Source organism: Gopherus evgoodei, chromosome 11, assembly GCF_007399415.2.
Source record: "Gopherus evgoodei ecotype Sinaloan lineage chromosome 11, rGopEvg1_v1.p, whole genome shotgun sequence".
Classification (NCBI taxonomy): Eukaryota; Metazoa; Chordata; order Testudines; family Testudinidae; genus Gopherus; species Gopherus evgoodei.
This window is the reverse complement of record NC_044332.1, coordinates 31,381,320-31,403,365: the sequence shown is the minus strand read 5'-3', so window position 1 is coordinate 31,403,365 and position 22,046 is coordinate 31,381,320. Positions and strand designations below refer to the sequence as shown.

Genomic DNA, 22,046 nt, shown 5'->3' with positions numbered 1-22,046 from the left:
TCCAAGCAATTACCACATTTGCATATGAATGACCTTGCTGCTCCTGTTTTGCTCATTTTGGAACCTTAATAGAAAAGTTTCATATTTTTGATTTCTCAGAGGTGTCATACCCAATAGATTTTGCTCACAGCACAACCAAGCTTTTTTAGTAATTTAAACAAGTGATTTCCATTATATAAAATCAGTATTGTCATATCACCTGTAAAATAAATGAGTCTTTGTCATAAACAGATGGTTACGGGTTAATGCCTCTTTTACCTGTAAAGGATTAAAAAGTTCACCTAGCCTAGCTAACACCTGACCAGAGGGACCAATGGGGGAACAAGATGTTTAAAAAGAAAGGAGGGAAATTTGTCCTTTGTTTAGAGTTTCAGTTTCAGCGGGAGTGAAAAAGATCAAGGAACCAGCCTCTTATCAGAGTAGTAAGTTTTATAAAGGAATAAATAGGTTTATGTTTATTTCTTTGTAACCTGTCTTATGCAATTAGAAATAGAATCAAATTGGATTTTTTTTGTGTAACTAAATTTGTGCCCAGGGGAACATCCTCTGTGTTTTGAATCTGTTGTCTGTGAGATTAGCCAGTATGCTAACCTCTCCCAGAGGGTTTTCTTTTACCTTTTTTTCTTTAATTAAAAGCCTTTTTTCTTAATACTTGATTGATTTTTCCTTGTTTTTAGATCCAAGGGGAATGGATCTGGACTCACCAGGGATTGGTGGGGGGAAAAAAGGGGGGATGGTTAATTTCTCCTTGTTTTAAGATCCAAGGGGTTTGGATCTGTGTTCACCAGGGAATTGGTGAAGTCCCTCAAGGCTACCCAGGGAGGGGAAGGTTTTGGAGGGGACAGGGAGTGATGCAGACACTGAAAAATCTGGATGGTGGCAGTGATACCAGATCTAAGCTAGTAATTAAGCTTAGAAGTGTTCATACAGGTCCTCACATCTGTACCCTAAAGTTCAGAGTTTTTGATTTCTCAAGGTGTCACACCCAATAGATTTGGCTCACAGCACAACCTAGCTTTTTTAGTAATTTAAACAAGTGATTTCCATTATATAAAATCAGTATTGTCATATCACCTGTAAAAGTAAATGGGTCTTAAATTGGTAACCTTTCCAATTATGCAGATAATGACAAATGAGTCTGGAAGCAAGTGTAAGTAATAAGACAAATCTCAAAAGATTTGAAATTTAGTTTGCTTTAGGTAAGCATACTCCAAAATGTGAATCTTTATCAGAACTATTAGAACCTCCTGCATTTGCAAATCTCTATACACTGGAACTCTTCTGAGACCAGGCTCCCAATTGCCATTACATTTTGCTTTTGGTCAGGCCCAACACACCATCAGGGTAGCCTCTTTAACTGATTTGGTATTTTAGAGCATGTACTTCTACTTTCTGATATAACCAGGAAATATAATTAATTATTAAGACTCATATTACGTATTATTATATCCATTGTACTCATGAGGGACAAAGCATAGTAAAATTAAGTGACTTTGGCAAGGTTACAGAGGAAGTCTGTATTAGAATTAGTAAAAAATGCAACCCTAATATTTGACTTTACGAGTTGAGGCTTTAAAAACACTAATTATGTGAGAATTGAGATAATATCACATATAGCTGCTTAACTGCATTTGTGCCTTTGAAATTCTCTCCCCCTTTGGCCCTGGTTGGTGTTTCTTTTTACTGATTCTCCCTTTCATGTTAAATATAACGGTAAACTAATGGAAGCAATTGTTAAAAGGACCAAAACAAGCTATAAATACAATCATTGTCACAGAAACAATTAAAGTGCAAGTAAATGGGCCGTATTCACCCCTTATGTAACTCCACTGAAGCTATTTCCACCACAAAACCTTCACCCAAATGAGTACTTGGTTAAGCACTGGAATAAATTGTCTAGAGAGGTTGTGGAATCTCTAACTGGCTCTTAAAAATCCTCCAATGATAGACAAAAATCTGTCAGAGATGGTCTCATAATACTTAGTCTTGCCATGAGTGCCGGTGACTGGACTAGATGAGCATTGGCCTGCTAAACCCAGAGTTGTGAGTTCAATCCTTGAGGGAGCCATTTGGGGATTGGTCCTGCTTTAAGCAGGGGGTTGGACTAGATGATCTCTTGAGGTCCCTTCCAACCCTAATAATCTATGACCTCTGGAGATCCAGTTTTATTATTCTACTTCCCACCTTGATTGCTGCACTTTTCTCTTTGGCCTCCCACAATTTTGCCCATACCCCTTGAAATGCTACAAAATACTGCCAGAAAAATAAAAAGCATCTGCTTCAATCTGATCTTGCACAGCCCCACTCCAAATCCCTGGCTGGGCTCCCATTCCCCGCTACATCAGATTTAAGCTTTTTGCCCACACTGAAAACACAGAACGGCTTATCATCACCCTTCATTCCCCAGCCTATCCAGGCCACGTGCCTCACTGTTCAGCCTTGTCTCCATCCCCCTACCGATGGGACCCTCTGTCCACCTCTCCTTATATGTGCTTCTTCCGAAAGTCATTGCGGCAGCTAGTCTGGCTTTGGGGAAAGGCATTAAGTACTTCACCTGGAAGCTGAATTTGCTGTAAAGGCACGTTACAGACTGAGGGGATTCGGGGACCGTATTTCATACATGGCCGGTATAGCGCTCTGGGTCGGAGTCCTGCCCCGTTACAGGTGCTGAGTCACACACCTGGCTCCCACGCCAGGTCTGTTTGGGCTGGCGGTAGCTACACCCCAGCGCCCTCGCCAGGCGCCAGTTCCCGCGGGCAGTCAGCACACAAGGCATGTCCCCCGCCCGGCCGAGGGGCGCCTGCGGAACCGGGAGTCTCTGCTGCACGGGCTGGGAACCTGCTGCTGCCGCCACTGCACCAGGACTGAGAGCGCGAGGCTCTCTCCCGCCCCCAACCGTTCCCTTGGCAGCGAACTAAGGAGCCGGCACTGGTAACCTCGCCTCACCCCCGTCTCGTGACTCCGTCCTTGCTAGAGGTTTTCGCTCGCGCGGGATTGTGGGAAATATTTTTGCACGCTCTACCCCACCTCAGATTGCGCGCGCAACCGCTTTCGTAGCGCGCCTCGGGGGAACGGTGGTTGACGGCCTGTCGTAAACTGAGTCTTTTCTTTGCTTTTTTTCATTGCTTGGCTGTGAGCTACGGCCCTTCGGTCCCCCGCGCGCTTTCCGGCCGCTGCGCTGAGAGGACCGGAACGAGCGCGGACAGGGGCCCGCCCCCTTCCCCGAGATGCCCCCCAAGAAACCGCCGCCTGCGGCGGGGCCCAATAAGAAGGCGGACCAGAAAAAGAAGGAGAAGATCATCGAGGTGAGGGGGGGCAGCGGCGGCGGGAGGAGCCGGGGTGGCCAGGCTCTCTGAGCTGCTTTGCAGTCGCGATGGGGCGTGGGGAGCGGAGCCGCAGCTCAGGGAGGCCATAACCATCTCTCTCACGTCACGTCTCTGGTGTGTCCCCGCGTCGCTTCCGTATTGTGTCCGGCCCCTTTCCAGCTGGTCCACCGCACCCGTCGTCCGTCCCTGCTCCTCGGCCCCGATCCAGCCCCCATCACCCTTCTGCTTCCCCCTCTGCCGCCTCGAGCTCCTGTCCTTCCCCTCGCCCTTCCCGGGATGAGGCGCCTCGGGCCCTTTCTTGATCCCACGTCCTTTGGGGGAGCCTTAAACCAACAACCTTAGATTGCCTTAGAAGCGCAGCTGATCTCCCCCTTTCCTCTCCTGCCCCCGGGGAAATGGCACCGGGCGGCCACTTCGGGTGAAACAACTTTATGAAAATGTTTTTAAATCAACAGGTTTAAAAACAAAAGTGTAGATGCCGCCACCAGGTATGGAGGCGCCTCTGAAGGGACTCCGTCGCCCTTCCTCTCCCAAGGCACTAGCCGCATCTGTTAACGCATTGCTTGCTTGTCCATGGCCCTTTAACTGCTCTTTTCATTGGATTCCGTAAATAGACATGGGTCGGTTATTTTCAGCCTGAAGATGGGTTGGTCAAAGTTTTTATTCTGACCCATTACAGTACAGGTGTTAGAAAGCTTGCAGGGCTCAGCTCTTTCAGATAATATGTCTGCAATGCCAGTCAAATCAAATCACTCTGTATGTGGATCTCAGTGCATAACATGGCCTATGGTCTCCTGTGTCAGGGCCTAATGTCAGCTGATGGCATACCAACTGGGTAAATACTTATTTAGCAAATCTAGGCTAAATAATTAAAGATTATCAGGTAGTAATATTTTGTGCTCTGTTGGTCCTTTAATAGTGTGTGTCATTCATAAAACTATTCTGGACTGTTATGAGATGTCAGTGTTTATAATATTATTTAATAAAACTTGTAACATTATACAGACTTATTTGTCATTGGGATTCCTTTTGAGTGAATATCTTCTGAAATGCTGAAAATATGACTTTTTTTGGGGGGGGAAGAAAGAGCATAAATAGAAAATTAAATATCTAAGCAAACCTGAGTGGAGATCAGTCAGGTACATTAGATTTGGGACTTAGATACCTTAACAATTTTCCTTTTAAATATAATGCTACAAACTACTCTCAAACAATTGTTCTTTTTTATTACACTCCTTAAACTGCTTTAGATTTGCTGAATTAGTAATGTTCTGGCTAAACTCAGTTATAGGAGAGGTCTAGTCCACGAAGACTCTTATTTTGTAGTTGAAAAAACAGATAAGTTATCTTTGACATTTCAAATGAGATCACAAATATGATAGTACATGTAAACTAATGGTGTATTTAAGGGACATTCATTATATAAAATGAGGCAATAATGCCACATGTGAATCAGTCTTCTTTTTTCATAACTTAGGGCATATTTCCACTACAAAATTAAATGTACGTAAGGTAAGTCAACATCCATACTATGTTCCTACTGTCAGCTGTGTGTGTCCTCACCAGGAGCACTTTCACCAACTTAATTCTCTGGGGCATTGAGGGGCACTGACAACTGGAGCCCCCCCACCGCAGGGCTGACAGCTGGAGCCCCACCACTGGGAAGCCCCAGCTGTCAGGCCCATGTGGGGCTGACAGCCAATAGACGATGTAAGTAACACAATGTCTACACTGCAAGAGTGCTTGGGTAGTCACATTATGCCAACGGGAGAGAACATAATAGCTACCACTGCTCATTGAGCTGGTTTTATGTTGGCGGGAGAGCATCTCCCGCTGACATAGCACTGTGCACAGAATGCTCAGGCTGTGTTTTGTTTTTTACACCCTGAGTGACAAAAGTTTTGCTCTATAAGGGCTAGTGTAGTCATGGCCTAAGTTGGTGTAGTGGGTGATTTACATCGATGGGAGTGACATTTTAGTGTAGACGCTTACAGAGTTAGGACAACATAAGCTGCTTTACGTCAACATAACTTTCTAGTGTAGACCAGGCCTTATATTTGTTGTATTTAAAAGCTATACATTCATTGCAAAGCAACAGATTATTAAAAATCTACACTGAAAACTCACTAATCCATTATAATTATTGATGGTTTAGTATGTAAAACTTCGTGAGCTTGACTACTGGAATTTTTTTTTGATGTTTTCAATAAAAAGTAACCAGATTCTAATTTATTTAATTTTTGGTTATTTTGCTAGGTGTTCTTCTCTATTAACATTTCCCAAATTGAGTTAACCAAGATGTTATCATTTGGGTAACTTTTTTTTTATTCAGTGACTAGCAATAAAATATTTTTCTGCTTCTAATAAATAGAATTAAATTCAAGGCAAAGATAGGCTTTAGAGGTTGCAGTCACAGAAAAATGCCGCAGATAGGAGTGTAAAGGGAGTTGTCAGGTTTTGTATAAAATTTGAACGGAACTGAGATAGAAAATCTGCCTTCCATAAACAAACTGGAAGTGTGGGGAGAATAATTGTTTCAGTGTGAGCAGACACTTTTTGCCATGGAATGGGGGATACTCAGCAACTTTTTGGATTGAACACAGAAAGCAGGTGCCTTTTCTTCAACAGATGCTGTTACAGTATGAAACACTATTTTAATAGTATCTTACATTGGTCACATAGGGAAGATGGATGGGGAGAGGAACTACAGCAATGGAAAAGAAAACTGTTAAAAGAATGCAGGACAAAAAAGAATTATATGGATATTTTGCTGTTCTACAAAATCTTGGGGCACAAATATTCAGATAAATTGAAGACATTATGACTTAATTTGGAGGACCCTTTGTTTCAGCACCTCTGAGAGAGGCAAGTGACGAACACACCTTGCCATAACAGAAAGCAGCAGCAAAGGGGAAATGCTTTTGTCTGGACACCCTAGGACAACAGTTGCGCTTACAAAAATGCCATTCCATGGCATTCACAAAAAAAAAAAAGCAGAACCTACAAGTTCGTTTTAAGGTCATATATGTAGTTTCTGTCTTTTCCATAGCTTAGTGCATTTAAATGAAAAGCCTTTTTTGCTGCCCAGAACTTGAAACTGGTGTTCCCAGAAAGTATTGTGTTTTAAGTACCGCTGTAGTCTATTTTCTGTTGTATCATTCTCAATAGAATAGATCAGTGTTCCTCAATCTTGTGAACACTGTGGGCCGTATATGCAGCTCTCTATATGTTATGTGGGCTGCCTCCACACTATATATATATAAAACACATGGATGGCCTTGAGGATGTCACATGGGCCGTGGCTATGTGCTGATTGGGCCGCAAGTGTTCCTTGGGTTGAGAACCACTGGAATAGACAACATCTTTCTTTATTTTGTGTTACACGTTGAACTTGGGAATAATATTGTCCCACAAGTCAAAGTTAAAGGTGTGTGTAATGCAGGGTAACCTCTTTTTTAAAATAAAAAACCCTATGGATTTTACAGATTTGTAAAGTTGATTCTAGTTACTACAGAAATCTCCAAAGGGAAAATAAAGGAATATGAGTTGTTTTGGAGCTGATTCTCAAAATGACTTGCAACTCACATGGTAAACTGAGCCTGACAGATGGAATGTAAGATTTTATTCAGTTAATTTTACTATTGCTACATCATGTTATTGGTTCAGTCATTCAGAACTGCCTGTTGGGATTGAGATACATTATCGAGATAGATTATTTAATTTACCAAATCCTGTTGAGGTATCTTTATTTTATCATTTTGGGTTTTTTTAATTCTTTTAATGCTGTCTCCATGCAGGCCTTCTATATTTAAATATCGACTTTTACCTCATTATTGATGTTATGACCAGATTACATAATTCAAAAACTAAATAACACTTATTGAACTGGAAGTTACAGCCATAGGGCTTTTTAATTTGTTTTAATTAAATTTTTTAATACTCTTCTTGCTCTTTCTTGACTAACAAAGAATTAACTGTGATTTCTGAGTGCTGTATGCTACCTTTGAGAATAACATGGCTTGTTTAAACTGGAAAAAAAATCTAATTTAAGAGCTAGTGTTTAATTTGATTTGAGACCTTCAATCTTTGCCCAATGCAAGACTAAATATTGCCCATTCTGTTCCTCAGATCAAAGTAGCTTTGGGGAATCAAGGGTGGGAATGGTATTGATAAGTTGAAAGGAACAGCAATTTTTTGTTTTAACTTTAGTTGAACTTTTCATAAAACTATCCAGTAGATGAAGCATCACATACAAATCTCTTCTAATTTAGGACAAAACATTTGGTTTAAAGAATAAGAAAGGAGCAAAACAGCAGAAGTTTATCAAGGCTGTGACTCATCAAGTTAAATTTGGTCAACAAAATCCAAGACAGGTAAGCACTTAATCTGTAATTATCTTTTATCAATCATAATGTCTCATATAGACTTGTAATGAGATGTTATTGAGGTAAGTTTTATTATTTACCTAATGTATTTTTGCTAGCACAATTTTAATTTATTCAGTTGGTTTAAATTTATTTTAAAAATTATAGCCATTTAATTGTCAGACACTAATTCTCTCTGTCATTATTGTTAAGTTAATGTTTATCTAGTTCAGGGGTCGGCAACCTGCAGCATACGAGCTGATTTTTTCCAGGCCCCCAGATGGCAACGGCTGAACCGCTCAGCCCACTTCCAGTTTGGGGTTCTGACTGCCAGCCCTTGCCAGCTGGGGTCCTGGCTCTGGTCCCGCTCAGCTCGCTGCCAGCCTGGGTGAACAGAACCCCTGGTCAGCAGCAGGCTGAGCGGGGCTGGTGGCCAGTACCCTGACTGGCAGGAGCCAGCAGACAGAACCTCAGACCGGCAGCGGGCTGAGCTGCTTAGCCCTCCTGCCAGCCTAGGGTACTGGTAGCCAGCCCAGGGGTCTGCTCCTGGCCTGGTCCCAGCACTCTGCAGCCCTAATAAAAAATTACACTACAATTAGCTTAAAAACTTGAAAATTTAAAAACTTTGTATATTACAGTAATCATTAAAACATGTATAATGTTAATAAATACATAAATTTGATGAAACAAAGTAATTGTACTTATGTGCCTGTGCTTAATTTGTGTTTTCGATCATTTACCTTCTAAAAAAATCTTGAATGTCTCTCACCCCCAGAAACGGCATCTCGCACCCCAAAGGGGTGCATGCGCATCCTAGGTTAAGAACCACTGCACTAAAATGATAAGATCTGCATTTTAATTTAATTTTAAATGAAGCGTCTTAAACATTTTAAAACCTTGTTTATTTTACATTCAACAAGGGTTTAGTTATATAATATAGACTTATAGAGAGAGACCTTCTAAAAACGTTAAAATGTATTACAGGCATGCAAAACCTTAAATTAGAGTTGATAAATGAAGACTTGGCACACCATTTCTGAAAGGTTGCCGACCCCAATCTAGTTAAAGGATAACATAGTTCCAAATCTAGAAAAAAAATTAATATACATTTTTTTTATAAAACCTTTCAACTAGTGAAGATGTTTCCATATTTAAAAAGCTTTCCAGTAGTAACAGGATTAGCAAACATTCCTATGGAATGCTTTCAATCCAAACATTGTATTATTGCGCTAGTGTGTGAAAACCTGAAGGTAAATAACTACCACCTAATTATAAACAAAAGTGAAACTAAGTGGCACTCTTTTCCCTCCATTCCATCCGAACAGCTGAAGCATCAGAGGTGGCTAGGCAGTGGAGGTTAAGTAGCAAATGTGTGGCAGTAATAGTGGATCACAAATTGAATATGAGGCAACAGTGTGGTACAATTATGAAGAAGGCTAATATCATTCTGGATGTAATAATAGGAGTGTTTTAAGTAAGGCACAGAATATAATTGTCCCACTCTACTTACTGCAGATGAGTGACTTCCCCACCTGAAGCTTTTGTGTCCAATTGGGAGAGTCACACTTTGAGAAATGTAGACAAACTGGAGAGATCAGAGGAGAGCAACAAAAATGATAAAAGGTTTTAAAAAACTGACCTATGAGGAAGAGGCTTTTTTTTTTTTGTTTTTTTTTTAAATACCTGGATATATTTAGTCTTGAGAAAAAAAGACCTGATAAGACTTCAGGTAAGTTAAGGATTGTTATAAAGAGGATACTGATCAACTATTCTCAGTGTCCACTGAAGGTAGGACAAGAAGTAGCGGGCTTAATCTCCAGCAGGGGAGATTTAGGTTAGCTATTAGCAAAAACTTTCTAACTCTAAGGATTGTTAAGCACTGGAATAGGCTTCCAAGGGAGGTATTTGGAGGTTTTTAAGAACAGGTTGGACAAACATCTGCTAGGTATGGTTCTGCCTCAGGAGAATGGTCCTGACCTCTCAAGGTCCCTTCCAGCCAGACATTTCTGTGGTTTTAGGCCACTGCTGGAGATGGGACACAACATGGGAAGGTACGCTACTATGTGATGGTACTGAGAATTCTTTTCTCAGGTGTCTGGGTGTGTCTTACTCACAGGATCAGGGTCTAGCTGATTGCCTTATGTGGAGTCAGACAGGAATTTTTCCCAGGTCAAACTGTCAGACACCTTGGGTCTTTTGTCTTCCTCTGCAGCGTGAGGCACAGGTCGCTAGCTAGGATAATCTGTAGAGCCCTGTGAAATTCTTTTTTGGTTCATGTCAGTTTCACAGCTGCCCAGGGCTGAACAGCAATTGTAAAACTGACCAGACTCCTGTTGATTTCATTCAGTTGCTGCTTTTTCACAAAGCTGTGCCCAATACAGAAGAATTCCTTCAACAAAAAATGGAAACTGGGTAAGGTATATCCTTGTATGTCTTACGGACTTGCGAGGTACATCATTGTATTAGGATTAGATGTTGAAACTTTTCTCCCCAAACAGCCAGGAAACTTAGAAGTCTGGAAAGGGAACTTTCAACATCTAATCCTAATACAGTGCTGTATCTCCTAAGGCCATACCTCTTTGAATAACCCTCAAGAGTCAAGGACAGGCATGTCTTGAGGTACAAATGGAAGTGCTGTCGAGCTAAGAAACAACTTCAGCTCTAATCCTAGAGGTGTAACAAAGGTACTCTAATAAGTGTGTAATTTCAAAGAGTAAATCATTTAACATATTGGTTTTTATTATAGTTGACAAGTGTGGAGGTGCCATTTCATCCATCAGATGCAAAGTAGGATTGAAGTAGGCTTTTCTACATTGAATGTCATTAGAAATCAAAATTGTAAAGATAATTTGGCATCTTTCTTAGGTTGACTGTTAGCCTAGGATCAATTCACCTTTATAACTGTTTTGAAAGTTAGCTATCTCATGCATCATTTAGGGAAGAGGGGAACCTGGTTTTAATTCTGCATTGCATCAAGTTATGCCTCTGCCTGGAAGTATTATTATAATGGTAGCATCCGGGCTGCGGAGCCTGAATGGCAATATACTGGAAAAAAAGAGAATGACTCTTTCAAATGGGTGTTTGCCATTGACTTCAGTTCTGACTGGACCATTATACACTATCATCATATAAATATTTATTACTGCTAATAATAATGGGAGCATAATTATATCCTTAAATAGTTAGGTATAAAGTCCTATTAACAACTTTGGGAGTAGAGTCAAAACTAATTAATTGTACATGCTATTTTCCCATGTCTTTGTTCTTCTGCACAGGTCCAGGTATTGGGGTATAAGTCTTTTTTCCTACCAGCTTAAGTAACAGTGACTTATGATGAGGGGACTTGATTTTTAAACTACTAGAAGGGAGAGACAGGTTCACAATGTCTCCCTTGTAGTCATAGACATAGTTTTCCCTTTCTTCTTTATTCATTATCTCTTCTTCACACACAATTCAAATGAAACTAAGCTTCCCCCTGCCATATACACCATCAGTTATTAACAGAACCTTGTAATGCTGAAGAACTGCACATAATAAAATAAAAAAATGGCTAGATGATGTAATGAATAAGACTTTCAAAGCCAAATTCTTTGGCTGGCTGCTGCTGATGCACATAAAAGGAAAGAATAAAACATATATTTTAGGGTTTTAATAGTATAGTCTCTACCTTTGTGGATCCTCGCCATGAGTAACTGGGCTGAGTGTTGGCACTGGGTCTTTAATTCAGTTATTCCTCTACTGTGATAGCTTGTATTTGCTAGTCTTGCTAGAAGATGGCTGTCCTGTGCCAGCAATGACACTTATTTCCTAATTTCCTATTCCATAAATATGGAACAAAAATAGAAAAGGGTCCTTCAATCATATTAGTATATCTTAGCCCAAGTAAAGTGTTAGCTATTACTTTCTTTCCTCTCTTCGGTTTGAAATGTATTTTAGCTCTTCCTAACATTTGCTAGATAGTGCACCCTGGCCAATAATACAAGGAAATATAAGGAAAGAATAATGCTGACACCTCCTAAATCAGTGACTGTTGTTCTATATGACATATAATTAATATTGCATGCTATGTTATCTTTGAAGCTGTAGGGTACAGATTGTGAGTAATGTCATGGTTCTAAATATCCTTTACTTCAAATTTGGGATTATTATAGGCTGCTCAAGCAGAAGGTGACAAGAAATTAAAGAAAGATGATAAGAAGAAAGAATTACAGGAACTAAATGAACTCTTCAAACCTGTAGTTGCTGCCCAGAAAATTAGTAAAGGTAAATTAAGAGTAATGTAACATTTTAGTTTGTAGATAATTATATTGGTATTTTATGTAGTTCACATTAAAAAAGTATTTAAAATGTCAGTTTTCCTATTTATAAGCAAGCAGTTCTAACTTTTTTATATTAATAACTCCATTCTGTGAACAAATAAAATGACCTTTTAATGCCAGCCATTGTGAGGTCATAATGTCATTCATCTGAGTACAGAAATCTGCACTGATTTCAATGGAGATTTCTTCATTAACATTGGCAGTCTGATTCCGTGCTGCATCCAGTTTTTACTAGGTACAGTAGAGTCAGGATAGAAGGCTTTTAGAGCCAGTTGTAATTCCTCAATTCTCTCTGCCCTGGAGATTGCTAGAGTGTAGTGCCCTCACTCTAGCACTGTCCTTCCCTAAAGCTGTCCCTGTGCCAGAGGCTGCAGTGAACTGGTTCTACAGGCTCCATGCCAGTTGTGAGCCTTGCATATAGTTTTCGTTCTCTGTGTGCTGCCCCTTAGTGTTCAGTGGTGTCTCTTTCTTTGTAAAAGTATAACAGTTTGATTATGTAGCTATCAGCAGAGCTTGTCTAGTGTAGACCAGCCCTTAGGTGTCAGATCAGATCATTGGCCAGATCAAACTGTTTTTGCCTGACACCTACCCTAACCATAAACATCACTGCCTCGTTAAGACTAAATCCTAGTAGTTTCATTGCTATAGTAATACGTCCCATAGCAGTGGTTCAGTGCCTGTGAAAATGATTGACATTTCCATTAACTGTGTTGCACTGGAGCTAGATGGTTGCCCTGAAAATATCATGCCTTATGAATCAATATAGGAATTAAGTACAAGAAACTTGATTAACCAAGTTGATAGTTTTTAAGTGAATTTGATTTTTGAATTAGTACCTATTGTAGTAAGCTAAGAGTAGGTCACGTGTTACTTCAGCCACGCATTGGTGTCAGATTTTCTTAAATATCAAAATGCCTTTAAATTTGGACATTTAAAACAAACCTAACAACAAAGTAGATATGAAGCATACAGTACATGAAAGCCAGCAGCTTGGTAGTGGTATTGAAGTAGACTGAGAGACGTCAGTGATGGTAATTGTACTGTGAATAACTTCCAGGTTTTTTTAATTAACTTTGAATTTCCATGCTCTACTGTTTGGTGTTTAAAAACTGAAATGTTGCATTAATGCTTTTTGAAAAAAATTAGTAAATAATTTTAAATGCGACTTGAAATGTTTTGCCTGGAAAGAGTACTAAGATCCTAAATTTCATATGACACAGGTGCAGATCCCAAATCAGTAGTTTGTGCTTTCTTCAAGCAAGGACAGTGCACCAAAGGAGATAAGTGCAAGTTTTCTCATGATTTGACTTTGGAGAGAAAGTGTGAAAAACGAAGTGTTTACATTGATGCAAGAGATGAAGATCTTGAAAAAGGTATTTTTCTGGTGCCAAAGTTGCCAAACATATTTTTCTGGTGCCAAAGTTGTAATGATAAGTTCATAAGCACTTTGGGGCAGGAATAGTCTTCTTGTTCTGTTTGTACAATGCCTAGCACAATCAGGTTGTGGCCTATGGCTGGGACTTCTAGGTGGTTGGTAATACAAATAATATTGAACTGATTTAAAAAAGAAAAATCACTCAACTTCATATCTGCAAGAGAATTTTTTCTAGTCCATATTTTGATGGATTAGTGTAATAAAGACAGTGTGCTCCAGGGCAGCAGTCCTTAAACTCTGGTGATTGTGGGGTATTTACAATATAGAGGTGGCAAGTCGTATAGAATTGGCTCCTTTTAGTTCCAATTGCTTCTAAAGATAGCCAGGCTTTAGAAAAAGCAAATGAACTGCAACTTATTATGGTTTTTGCACATATGCTATTAGCCATAGCATAATGTGTATGAACAGTATTTTAAATTCAGGTTGCTTGGGAAGCTTCTGTCTGTGGCTTCATTTCCCATCAGCACTGATCAGTTGAGAATAGAATGCTGTTTGGCTTTGCACTTTTGCTCAACATGCGTTAGAGAGCTACACTAAGACGGGTCAATTTTCTTTTCTGATTGTCATGCACTAACACAATGTTGTATGCCATTCCTGCTTGGTAATGTTTTAACCTTTTGACACACTGAAGTGGTGCACCAGGACCACACGTATGATTTCATTGTTCTTATTAGTGTTCCAACCCTTCACAGCTTCTTTTCTTTAATGGCTGCTTTTTGTGTATCACCGAAGATGATAAAGAACTTCCTGCCTTGACTTATAAGTGTCAACCAGTCTTCTCCTGCTCATGTGTTTGTTAGAACTACTTTTCCCCCACCTCCTTCCTGGGCACCATCCCACCCACTGTTCCATGTTTCCTTCCCTTTTCCTCCCAATCCACTCATCTCAGATTCAATCTTTTTTTTTTTTTTTTTTTTTTTTGGGGGGGGGGGTAATGACAGGGGGACATGACTTTATGTGGCAGAAGAGGTGTAAATTCTTTAAAATGCTCTCAAAGAATTTTTGATTTAAATAAAAGCATGTAAGGCTTTGAAAATCCTCTTTATTAAATCATAATTAAGAACCTTAACTTGACAGTATTGCTTTTCCTTTACTGCAGTTAAACTGCAGAATCCAAAGCAGTTTGATTGTGAGGTTTGGCATTTTAGTTATAATTTGAGATGTAAGTGAAACCAACTTTTTTACTATTTATATCTAGATACAATGGATACTTGGGATGAGAAAAAGCTGGAAGAGGTGGTGAACAAGAAGCATGGTGAGGCGGAAAAGAAAAAACCCAAAACTCAAATAGTATGTCCTTTTCTTTAATTGAGTAACAGTAGTTATTAGCTATCATTAGAGAGAATTAAATTTGGAAAGGTATTGGATTTTTCTGCTAGAATATCTTGAAATCTTTATTTGACTATTATAAAGACTTTTTGAGGATAAAGGGTGACTTGCATTATTCTATCATCTTGCCATATTTCTGAAATAAGCAAGGCTCTTTTATAATTATAAATATATAGTTATGTGTGCATCTTTGGGTATGAGAAGCATCTTTTTCTAAGATAAAAATGATTTCATAAACAGTATGAAGAGTAATCCTGGTACGTTATTGGATGTAATTTGATTACCCATTTTCAAGATGCAAGTGTTCATAGTTACATATGCCAATAGGATTACTTATGTGATTGATTCTCTTGCACATCTTACCTTTTTTGATTGTGAACCTAAGATGCTAATAGATTTATAGATGGGAACGAAGAAATATTCTAACCATGAGTGCCCTATCAGTGCATACAGTTTAATCTTTTCTGTAATGCTAAATCTAAAAAAAATCACTAATTAGAAGGGATTTTCTAGTCCTTAGGGCTCCAAAACTATGGGATATTTTAAATTGAGACCTTAATTTGTATTTAACTAGCATCAGTTTAAATCTTTAATATTTTATACCTTTTATGTTTTTCACTCTTTTCATTCCAAATTTTTATCCATACAAACTAAAAATACTAAGAAAACGGTGGTTGTATTCATGCTATGTTATTTCACAATAACTAAATATTACTCATGACACAGTTGGAAGTGAAATGTGAAAGAACCGCTTGGGATCTATAGTAAAATTAAAAATTGCTTGTTAAAGTTGCCACATTCACAGCTCTGGCAACTGAAGTACTCTATGTACAGATGGGTGTAGACTGCAGCAAGAATGCATGTTGTCCCTTCAGTGTGCTTCAAAACTTGACCTGGAAAGGAGAACTTCCAAGGTTAAAGGGTAGTGGAGTACAGTCTCCATTCTTATTACAATCTTGATGTATCCATTTGAGACTGTCAAAAACATACAAAACCATAACCTTTTTTTAAATTTGGATACCTCTCAGTGAAGAACAGGACATAGACTTGACCAACTTGCATTACACAGAGACACTGGATTTATACCACTAGACAATCAATCACCATTCCTTTGAGCCATCTGTTTCCCCAAATTTGGAAAACCTTAGCAGAAAAAGCTGACGAAAACTTTAAATGTAGTTTTTTATTTAAATAAGTTAATCAGTTGTACTCTTTTGTCCATTGTTCTTTACTCAAAATACATTCAAAAGTATTTCTTCTTGGGACTTCTGTTTGAATGGTAGCTCAGAAATGTAATATGACAAGCGGTGAATTACTGACCATTGCTGTAATACTGTTCCTGAGTTAATGTGACAAACTCACTTTACCAGTGTATGTAGCTGGGGTGGAGAAGGTAGGATTCAGGGGTAATAACCACTGTTTTTTAATACAGGTCTGCAAGTATTTTCTTGATGCTATTGAAAACAACAAATATGGCTGGTTTTGGGTTTGTCCTGGAGGAGGAGACAACTGTATGTACCGCCATGCTCTCCCTCCTGGCTTTATACTGAAAAAAGAGAAAAAGAAGGAGGAAAAGGAAGATGAAGTTTCTTTAGAAGATCTAATAGAAAGAGAGGTAAGGTAATAGCTAACTCAGTCATTCAAGCCTGAATATTACATGGTTTAATTATTTTTTAACAAAGTACTCTGAAAAGAGGTACATGTTCAAAATACTCTTCTAGCAACAGAGTAAATTGGTACTCACTGATGTTTGTATCCATTTGGGTGTTAAAGTGAAATATACTTAGACTTGATTATTTTCAAAGAATCATGTTCTTCTGAAACTATTAATTTCTCCAGGTTATTCACCAGATAAGAATGCAAAATAAAGTTTAGCTGAATATTTACCTCTAGAGGGCAGCAATGTTTTAGGTCAGAATTTTGACTTGTAGTACTGAAATGCAGCTTCTCCGAATAGTAGGCACTATTGAAGACTAGGTTTCTGTGTGTGTGTTTTTTTTGTCTTAATGTGGCATACAAAATCAGGGAGTTGAAAAGATTGAAACCAGAAGAAAAATCAAATGGCGTTTGTGGTTATTGTTTAAAAGGAACCTGGGAATTTTATTAATAACATCTTTTCAAAAGCCAAGACAAGTGTTGCCATTGAAATTGACACCCTTAGTTCATACCATTTATATTTTAAGGATGCATATAACCATCATTTCTTAAAATTGCCAGGTTACATATAGTAGTAGAATAGATTTGGATGTAGCCTATTTAGACTTTTCTTTGAAGAGTCAAACAATGTCAAATTTGAATGCATGAATGCATGTTTATTAATAGTAAGTAAATCAAAAGAAAAATCTCATTAAGTATCTCTAATGTACAGAAAAATCTTGAGGGACTGATTTTAAGAGACAGTTTCTTAATTTGTGAAGAAAAACTTGCCCTAGTGTATTGTAGATAATTGTGTTCACAAAGATTGATTAAAGCTTATATCTTTATTGTACAGCGTGCTGCCTTAGGACCAAACATTACCAAAATCACCCTAGAGTCTTTTCTTGCATGGAAGAAAAGAAAAAGACAAGAAAAGATTGACAAGGCTGAACAAGATATGGAACGGAGGAAAGCCGATTTTAAAGCTGGCAAAGCACTGGTGGTATGTTCTTCACTCAGATACACTGCTATCTCGATATAATGCCACCCGATATAACACGGTAAAGCAGTGCTCGGGTGCGGGGCTGCGCACTCCGGTGGATCAAAGCAAGTTCAGTATAACAACAGTTTCACCTATAACACGGTATGATTTTTGGGCTCCCAAGGACAGCGTTATATTGTAAGAGGAAAGAGTGAAATACACTCTATAATGAGGGAGCTGGCCTGAAATTAAGCTGTGTGTATTTTCTTTTATTCTCTTAATTGCAGTACAGATAATATTTATGTTGTTAGAACATGTCTTACTTGCTTCCCCATGGATAGATCAGTGGACGTGAAGTATTTGAGTTCCGGCCCGAGTTGGTTGATGCCGATGATGAAGAAGCAGATGACACTAATTATATTCAAGGATCAAGTGAAGATGAGGTAAAGAAGCAAGTATTAACTCTTTTTAACTGCCTCATATTGCTGGCTACTGTTTACAATTTAGAGACTAACTTTTTGGGTTTGAAAGGCTTCCATAAAAAAAAGTAATTATGATTAAATTTGAGAAGCTTGGCTGCTACTTAAATAGTAGATGCCCCTTTTAGTTTGCTGTTACTTATATCGAACAAAATAAAACCTGCAGTAAGAAAAGTTGATGTCAAATGTAAAATTAACAAATCAGTTGCAGGAAAACAATGATTAATGCAAAAAAAACCACCTTTGTTTTTCAGGTTGAAGATCTTGTGAGGATAAATGATATAGACTTGAACCTGTATATCCCAAAGGATGTAGATGAGACTGGTATTACCGTGGCTAGTCTTGAGCGATTCAGCGCATACACTTCAGTGGAAAAAGATGGTAAGTTCACTGTTTAGGCATAACTAAGTTAACAGATACAATACATTGAAATAATGTTAAAGGTCTTTCCAGTACCCAAATAGAGAGAGGCTCTGAAGAAACGTTTGATAGATTTGTATATGCTTATTGCCGTAGTATCTTAATGCTGCTTCACATATAGTTATTCTGTATTTTCAGAACATAATATTTTCTAGTATAGGGGAAAGGAATTGCTGTAGGCAGATTTATTTTTTTAATGAAATAAATGCCCTGTGCTTTGTGACCTCTAGTTAATATTTACAGTCATTTCTACTACAGTATTTGTTTAACTTTTAAATCACTTCAAAATTACATCTTGAAAATGGGAAAGGAAACACCTTTCTTTACACTTTCCTGTTTTAGAAAATAAGTGAATGAATGACGACTCCAAAATCTGTACATTTACCTTAAACTTGTTAGCTAACTTTTTAAGGCAAGTACTTTTTCTTACTATATATTTGTACAGCAGCTACCATATAAAAGCCTGATCCTGATTGGATATTTCTGGACTTATAATACAGCATTGAATAATAGTAATAACTAGGGCTGTCAAGCAATTAAAATTAATCGTGATTAATCGCGCTGTTAAACAATAATAGAATACCATTTATTTTTTGCAAGGTATTTACTTGCAAAGATATGCTAAACATTCATATGCCCCTTCATGCTTCAGCCACCATTCCAGAGGACATGCTTCCATGCTGATGACACTCATTTTAAAAAAAAATGCATTAATTAAATTTGTGACCGAACTCCTGGGGGGACAACTGTATGTATCCTGCTCTGTTTTACCTGCATTCTGCCATATATTTCATGATATAGCAGTCTCAGATGATGTCCCAGCACATATTGTTCATTTTTAAAAACATTGTCACTGCAGATTTGACAAAACACAGAGAAGGTACCAATGTGAGATTTCTAAAGATAGCTACAGCACTCGTCCCAAGGTTTAAGAATCTGAAGTGCCTTCCAAAATCTGAGAGGGACGAGGTGTGGAGCATGTTTTCAGAATTCTTAAAAGAGCAGCACTCCAATGTGGAAACTACAGAACCCGAACCACGAAAAACAAATTTCTGCTGGTGGCATCTGACTCAGATAATGAAAATCAACATGCATCAGTCCACATAGCTTTGGATTGTTATTGAGCAGAACCAGTCATCAGCATGGACGCATGTCCCCTGGAATGGTGGTTGACGCATGAAGGGATACATGAAACTTTAGTACATCTGACTTGTAAATATCTTGCAGCGCTGGCTACAACAGTGCCATGAGAACACCTGTTCTTGCTTTCAGGTGACATTGTAAACAGGGCTTTGGAGCTGTGCTCTGGCTCCACTCCAGCTCCAGGCACAAACCTGCAGGCTCACTGCTCTGCGCTCCAGCTCCGGGCTCCACTCCAAAGCCCTGATTGTAAACAAGAAGTGGGCAGCATTATCTCCTGGAAATGTAAACAAACTTGTTTATCTGAGCGATTGGCTGAACAAGAAGTAGGACTGAGTGGACTTGCAGGCTCTGAAATTTTACATTTTTATTTTTGAGTACAGGTTTTTTTGTACATAATTCTACATTAGTAAGTTGAACTTTCATGATAAAGAGATTGCACTACAGTACTTGTATTAGGTGAATTGAAAAATACTATTTACTTTTATCACTTTTTACAATGCAAATATTTGTAATAAAAATATGCTTTGATTTCAATTACAACACAGAATACACTATTTATGAAAATGTAGAAAAACGTCCAAAATAGTTAATAAATTTCAATTGGTATTCTGTTGTTTAACAGTGCAATTTAAAACTGCAAATTAATCGTGTGAGTTAACTGCGATTAATCAGCAACCCTAGTAATAACTTAATAGTATGAACCAGTTGGTGAGGACAGGAGTTGCAATAATCTTTTGCATTTATGCACATCTGTGTTCACTTTTAACTGTTAAAAATGCGGTCCTGCAAGCACACACGTAGTCCTATTGAGTTCAGTGGGATGAATTGTATTAGTAGGTGCTGCATATGTAAGTCTTAGTTGAATATGGCCATATGGCAGTATTTTTGCATCAAAACACAGGTGTGTATATTCTTCAAGCATGGGGCGGTGGTGGTGGTGTGTGTATGAGAGAAAGAGAGAGACTGTAAGAATTGGTAACATTAGTAGACATTGTAAGAATTGTTTTTATTTTCAGATAACAAATTAAGTGAAGCTTCAGGAGGAGGGATAGAGAATGGGGAGCAAAGTGATTTAGAAGAAAATGAGGCAGAAGGAGAGCAGGAAAATGGAGTAATAGATGCAGTTCCTGTTGATGAAAATCTTTTTACTGGAGAGGACTTGGATGAACTAGAAGAAGAATTAAACACTCTTGATTTAGAAGAATGAACAAACAAATGAAATAAGAAAATTGAAGTCTACCTTACAAAGTGAAAACTGACTACATCATTTTTTCATCTAGAATTCTTAAACAGGATGTTTATGATTTCCCCAACTGATTCTGGAGGGCACATCAAAAACCAGAAGTACTTTCCTTCAGTTTCCTTTACTCTACTCTTGACTACACCTCATAGTAAGATATTCAGAGTAGTTAATAATTGAATTGAGAGCTGTCATTGCAGAAAATGAGGTGTAATTTTCAACTAAAAGTAGGAAGCATAACTGAGTTAAGTGGATTTATTACGACCAGGTGTAGTATACAGTCAACAGTGAACAGCCTTTTCACCAGAACTGCATTTTTTAATAAGTAATTTTGAGTTGATTTAGAAACTGCCTAAAATATTTGAGCAATGTACTTTAACTGGAGCTGATACAGATTCAGATGTTCGTGCTCCAGTAGGTATTGATATGCTTTACTTCTTCAGCTGGATGCTAAAGATGCGGATTCATGAATTGATACAGCGTCAGCTATGGTGCCCTCTGTTTAAAATGTTTTAAACTTTCCCTCCACCTTTTGCCAACAAGGTTGTAAATAAAGACTGTCAACTTTAAAATCATTATGTTGACTTTTCTTTACATCAGTGTGTGACAAATTGTAAATAAAATATATTTTGTATGATATAGTGAGTAAATGTGTTCCCTCTAGTCGTGATCCAGAAGTAAACTCATGGGTTTCAGCTAAAGGAGTGGCTAGTTACAGTTAGCCTTCAAGCCCTAGACCTCCATGCAGTAGAATTCTAAATGGCATATTATCTTTCATCTTTCCCTGCAATAAAACCGTAATAGAATTAATATGACAGGTTATACAGTTCACTCACCTGTCGTCGCATCTTATTCTTCCCTTGGCCATATTTGTACATTGTCTAGGTTAGCAGCTTTTCACAGTGGGGATCTTGTCTTCATATGTCTATAAAGCACTTAGCATACGTTTGGCACTATGCAAATTATAAACCAGAATACATAATTAGTACTGTCTTCATCTCTGAAGGAAAACTTGGGGATGGGCATTGTCTTTGACCTCTAGAAGGCAGCATTTTCAGGCCTAGGTATAAGTCAATATGATGCTTTAAATGTAAAGCTTAGATAAAGTTTACATGACCTGTGAATAAGGAAATTGCCTCCATACCATTATTCCTAATTTATAGTCTCCTGGAAAACCAATATTTATCCCCACCTCCTTACCTTACAAAAAACCCTTGCTTCAGAACTAAAAATCAAGTAACAATACTGTTGCATTAATTATGAAATGTGTACCAATTACTCATCAAATGACTTCAGAATTATTTTCCAAGGAACATTAAGATCCGTGGTACTGTGGGTGAGTTTGCACAAATGTCTTCCAAGTGGTAACATCAG

General features: G+C 38.3%; 1 protein-coding gene across 1 annotated transcript; it reads left to right on the top strand.

The window, feature by feature from the left end:
* Positions 1-3,133: 3,133 nt before the first annotated feature.
* ZC3H15 (zinc finger CCCH-type containing 15) lies at positions 3,134-21,247 on the top strand. Its single transcript, XM_030580164.1, has 10 exons — positions 3,134-3,305; positions 7,598-7,699; positions 11,842-11,953; positions 13,230-13,382; positions 14,643-14,734; positions 16,206-16,388; positions 17,265-17,411; positions 17,732-17,833; positions 18,124-18,250; positions 20,449-21,247. The coding sequence occupies exons 1-10, from the start codon at positions 3,228-3,230 to the stop codon at positions 20,637-20,639; spliced, it is 1,287 nt and encodes a 428-aa protein (XP_030436024.1). The 5' UTR covers positions 3,134-3,227; the 3' UTR covers positions 20,640-21,247.
* The last annotated feature ends 799 nt before the right edge of the window (positions 21,248-22,046 follow it).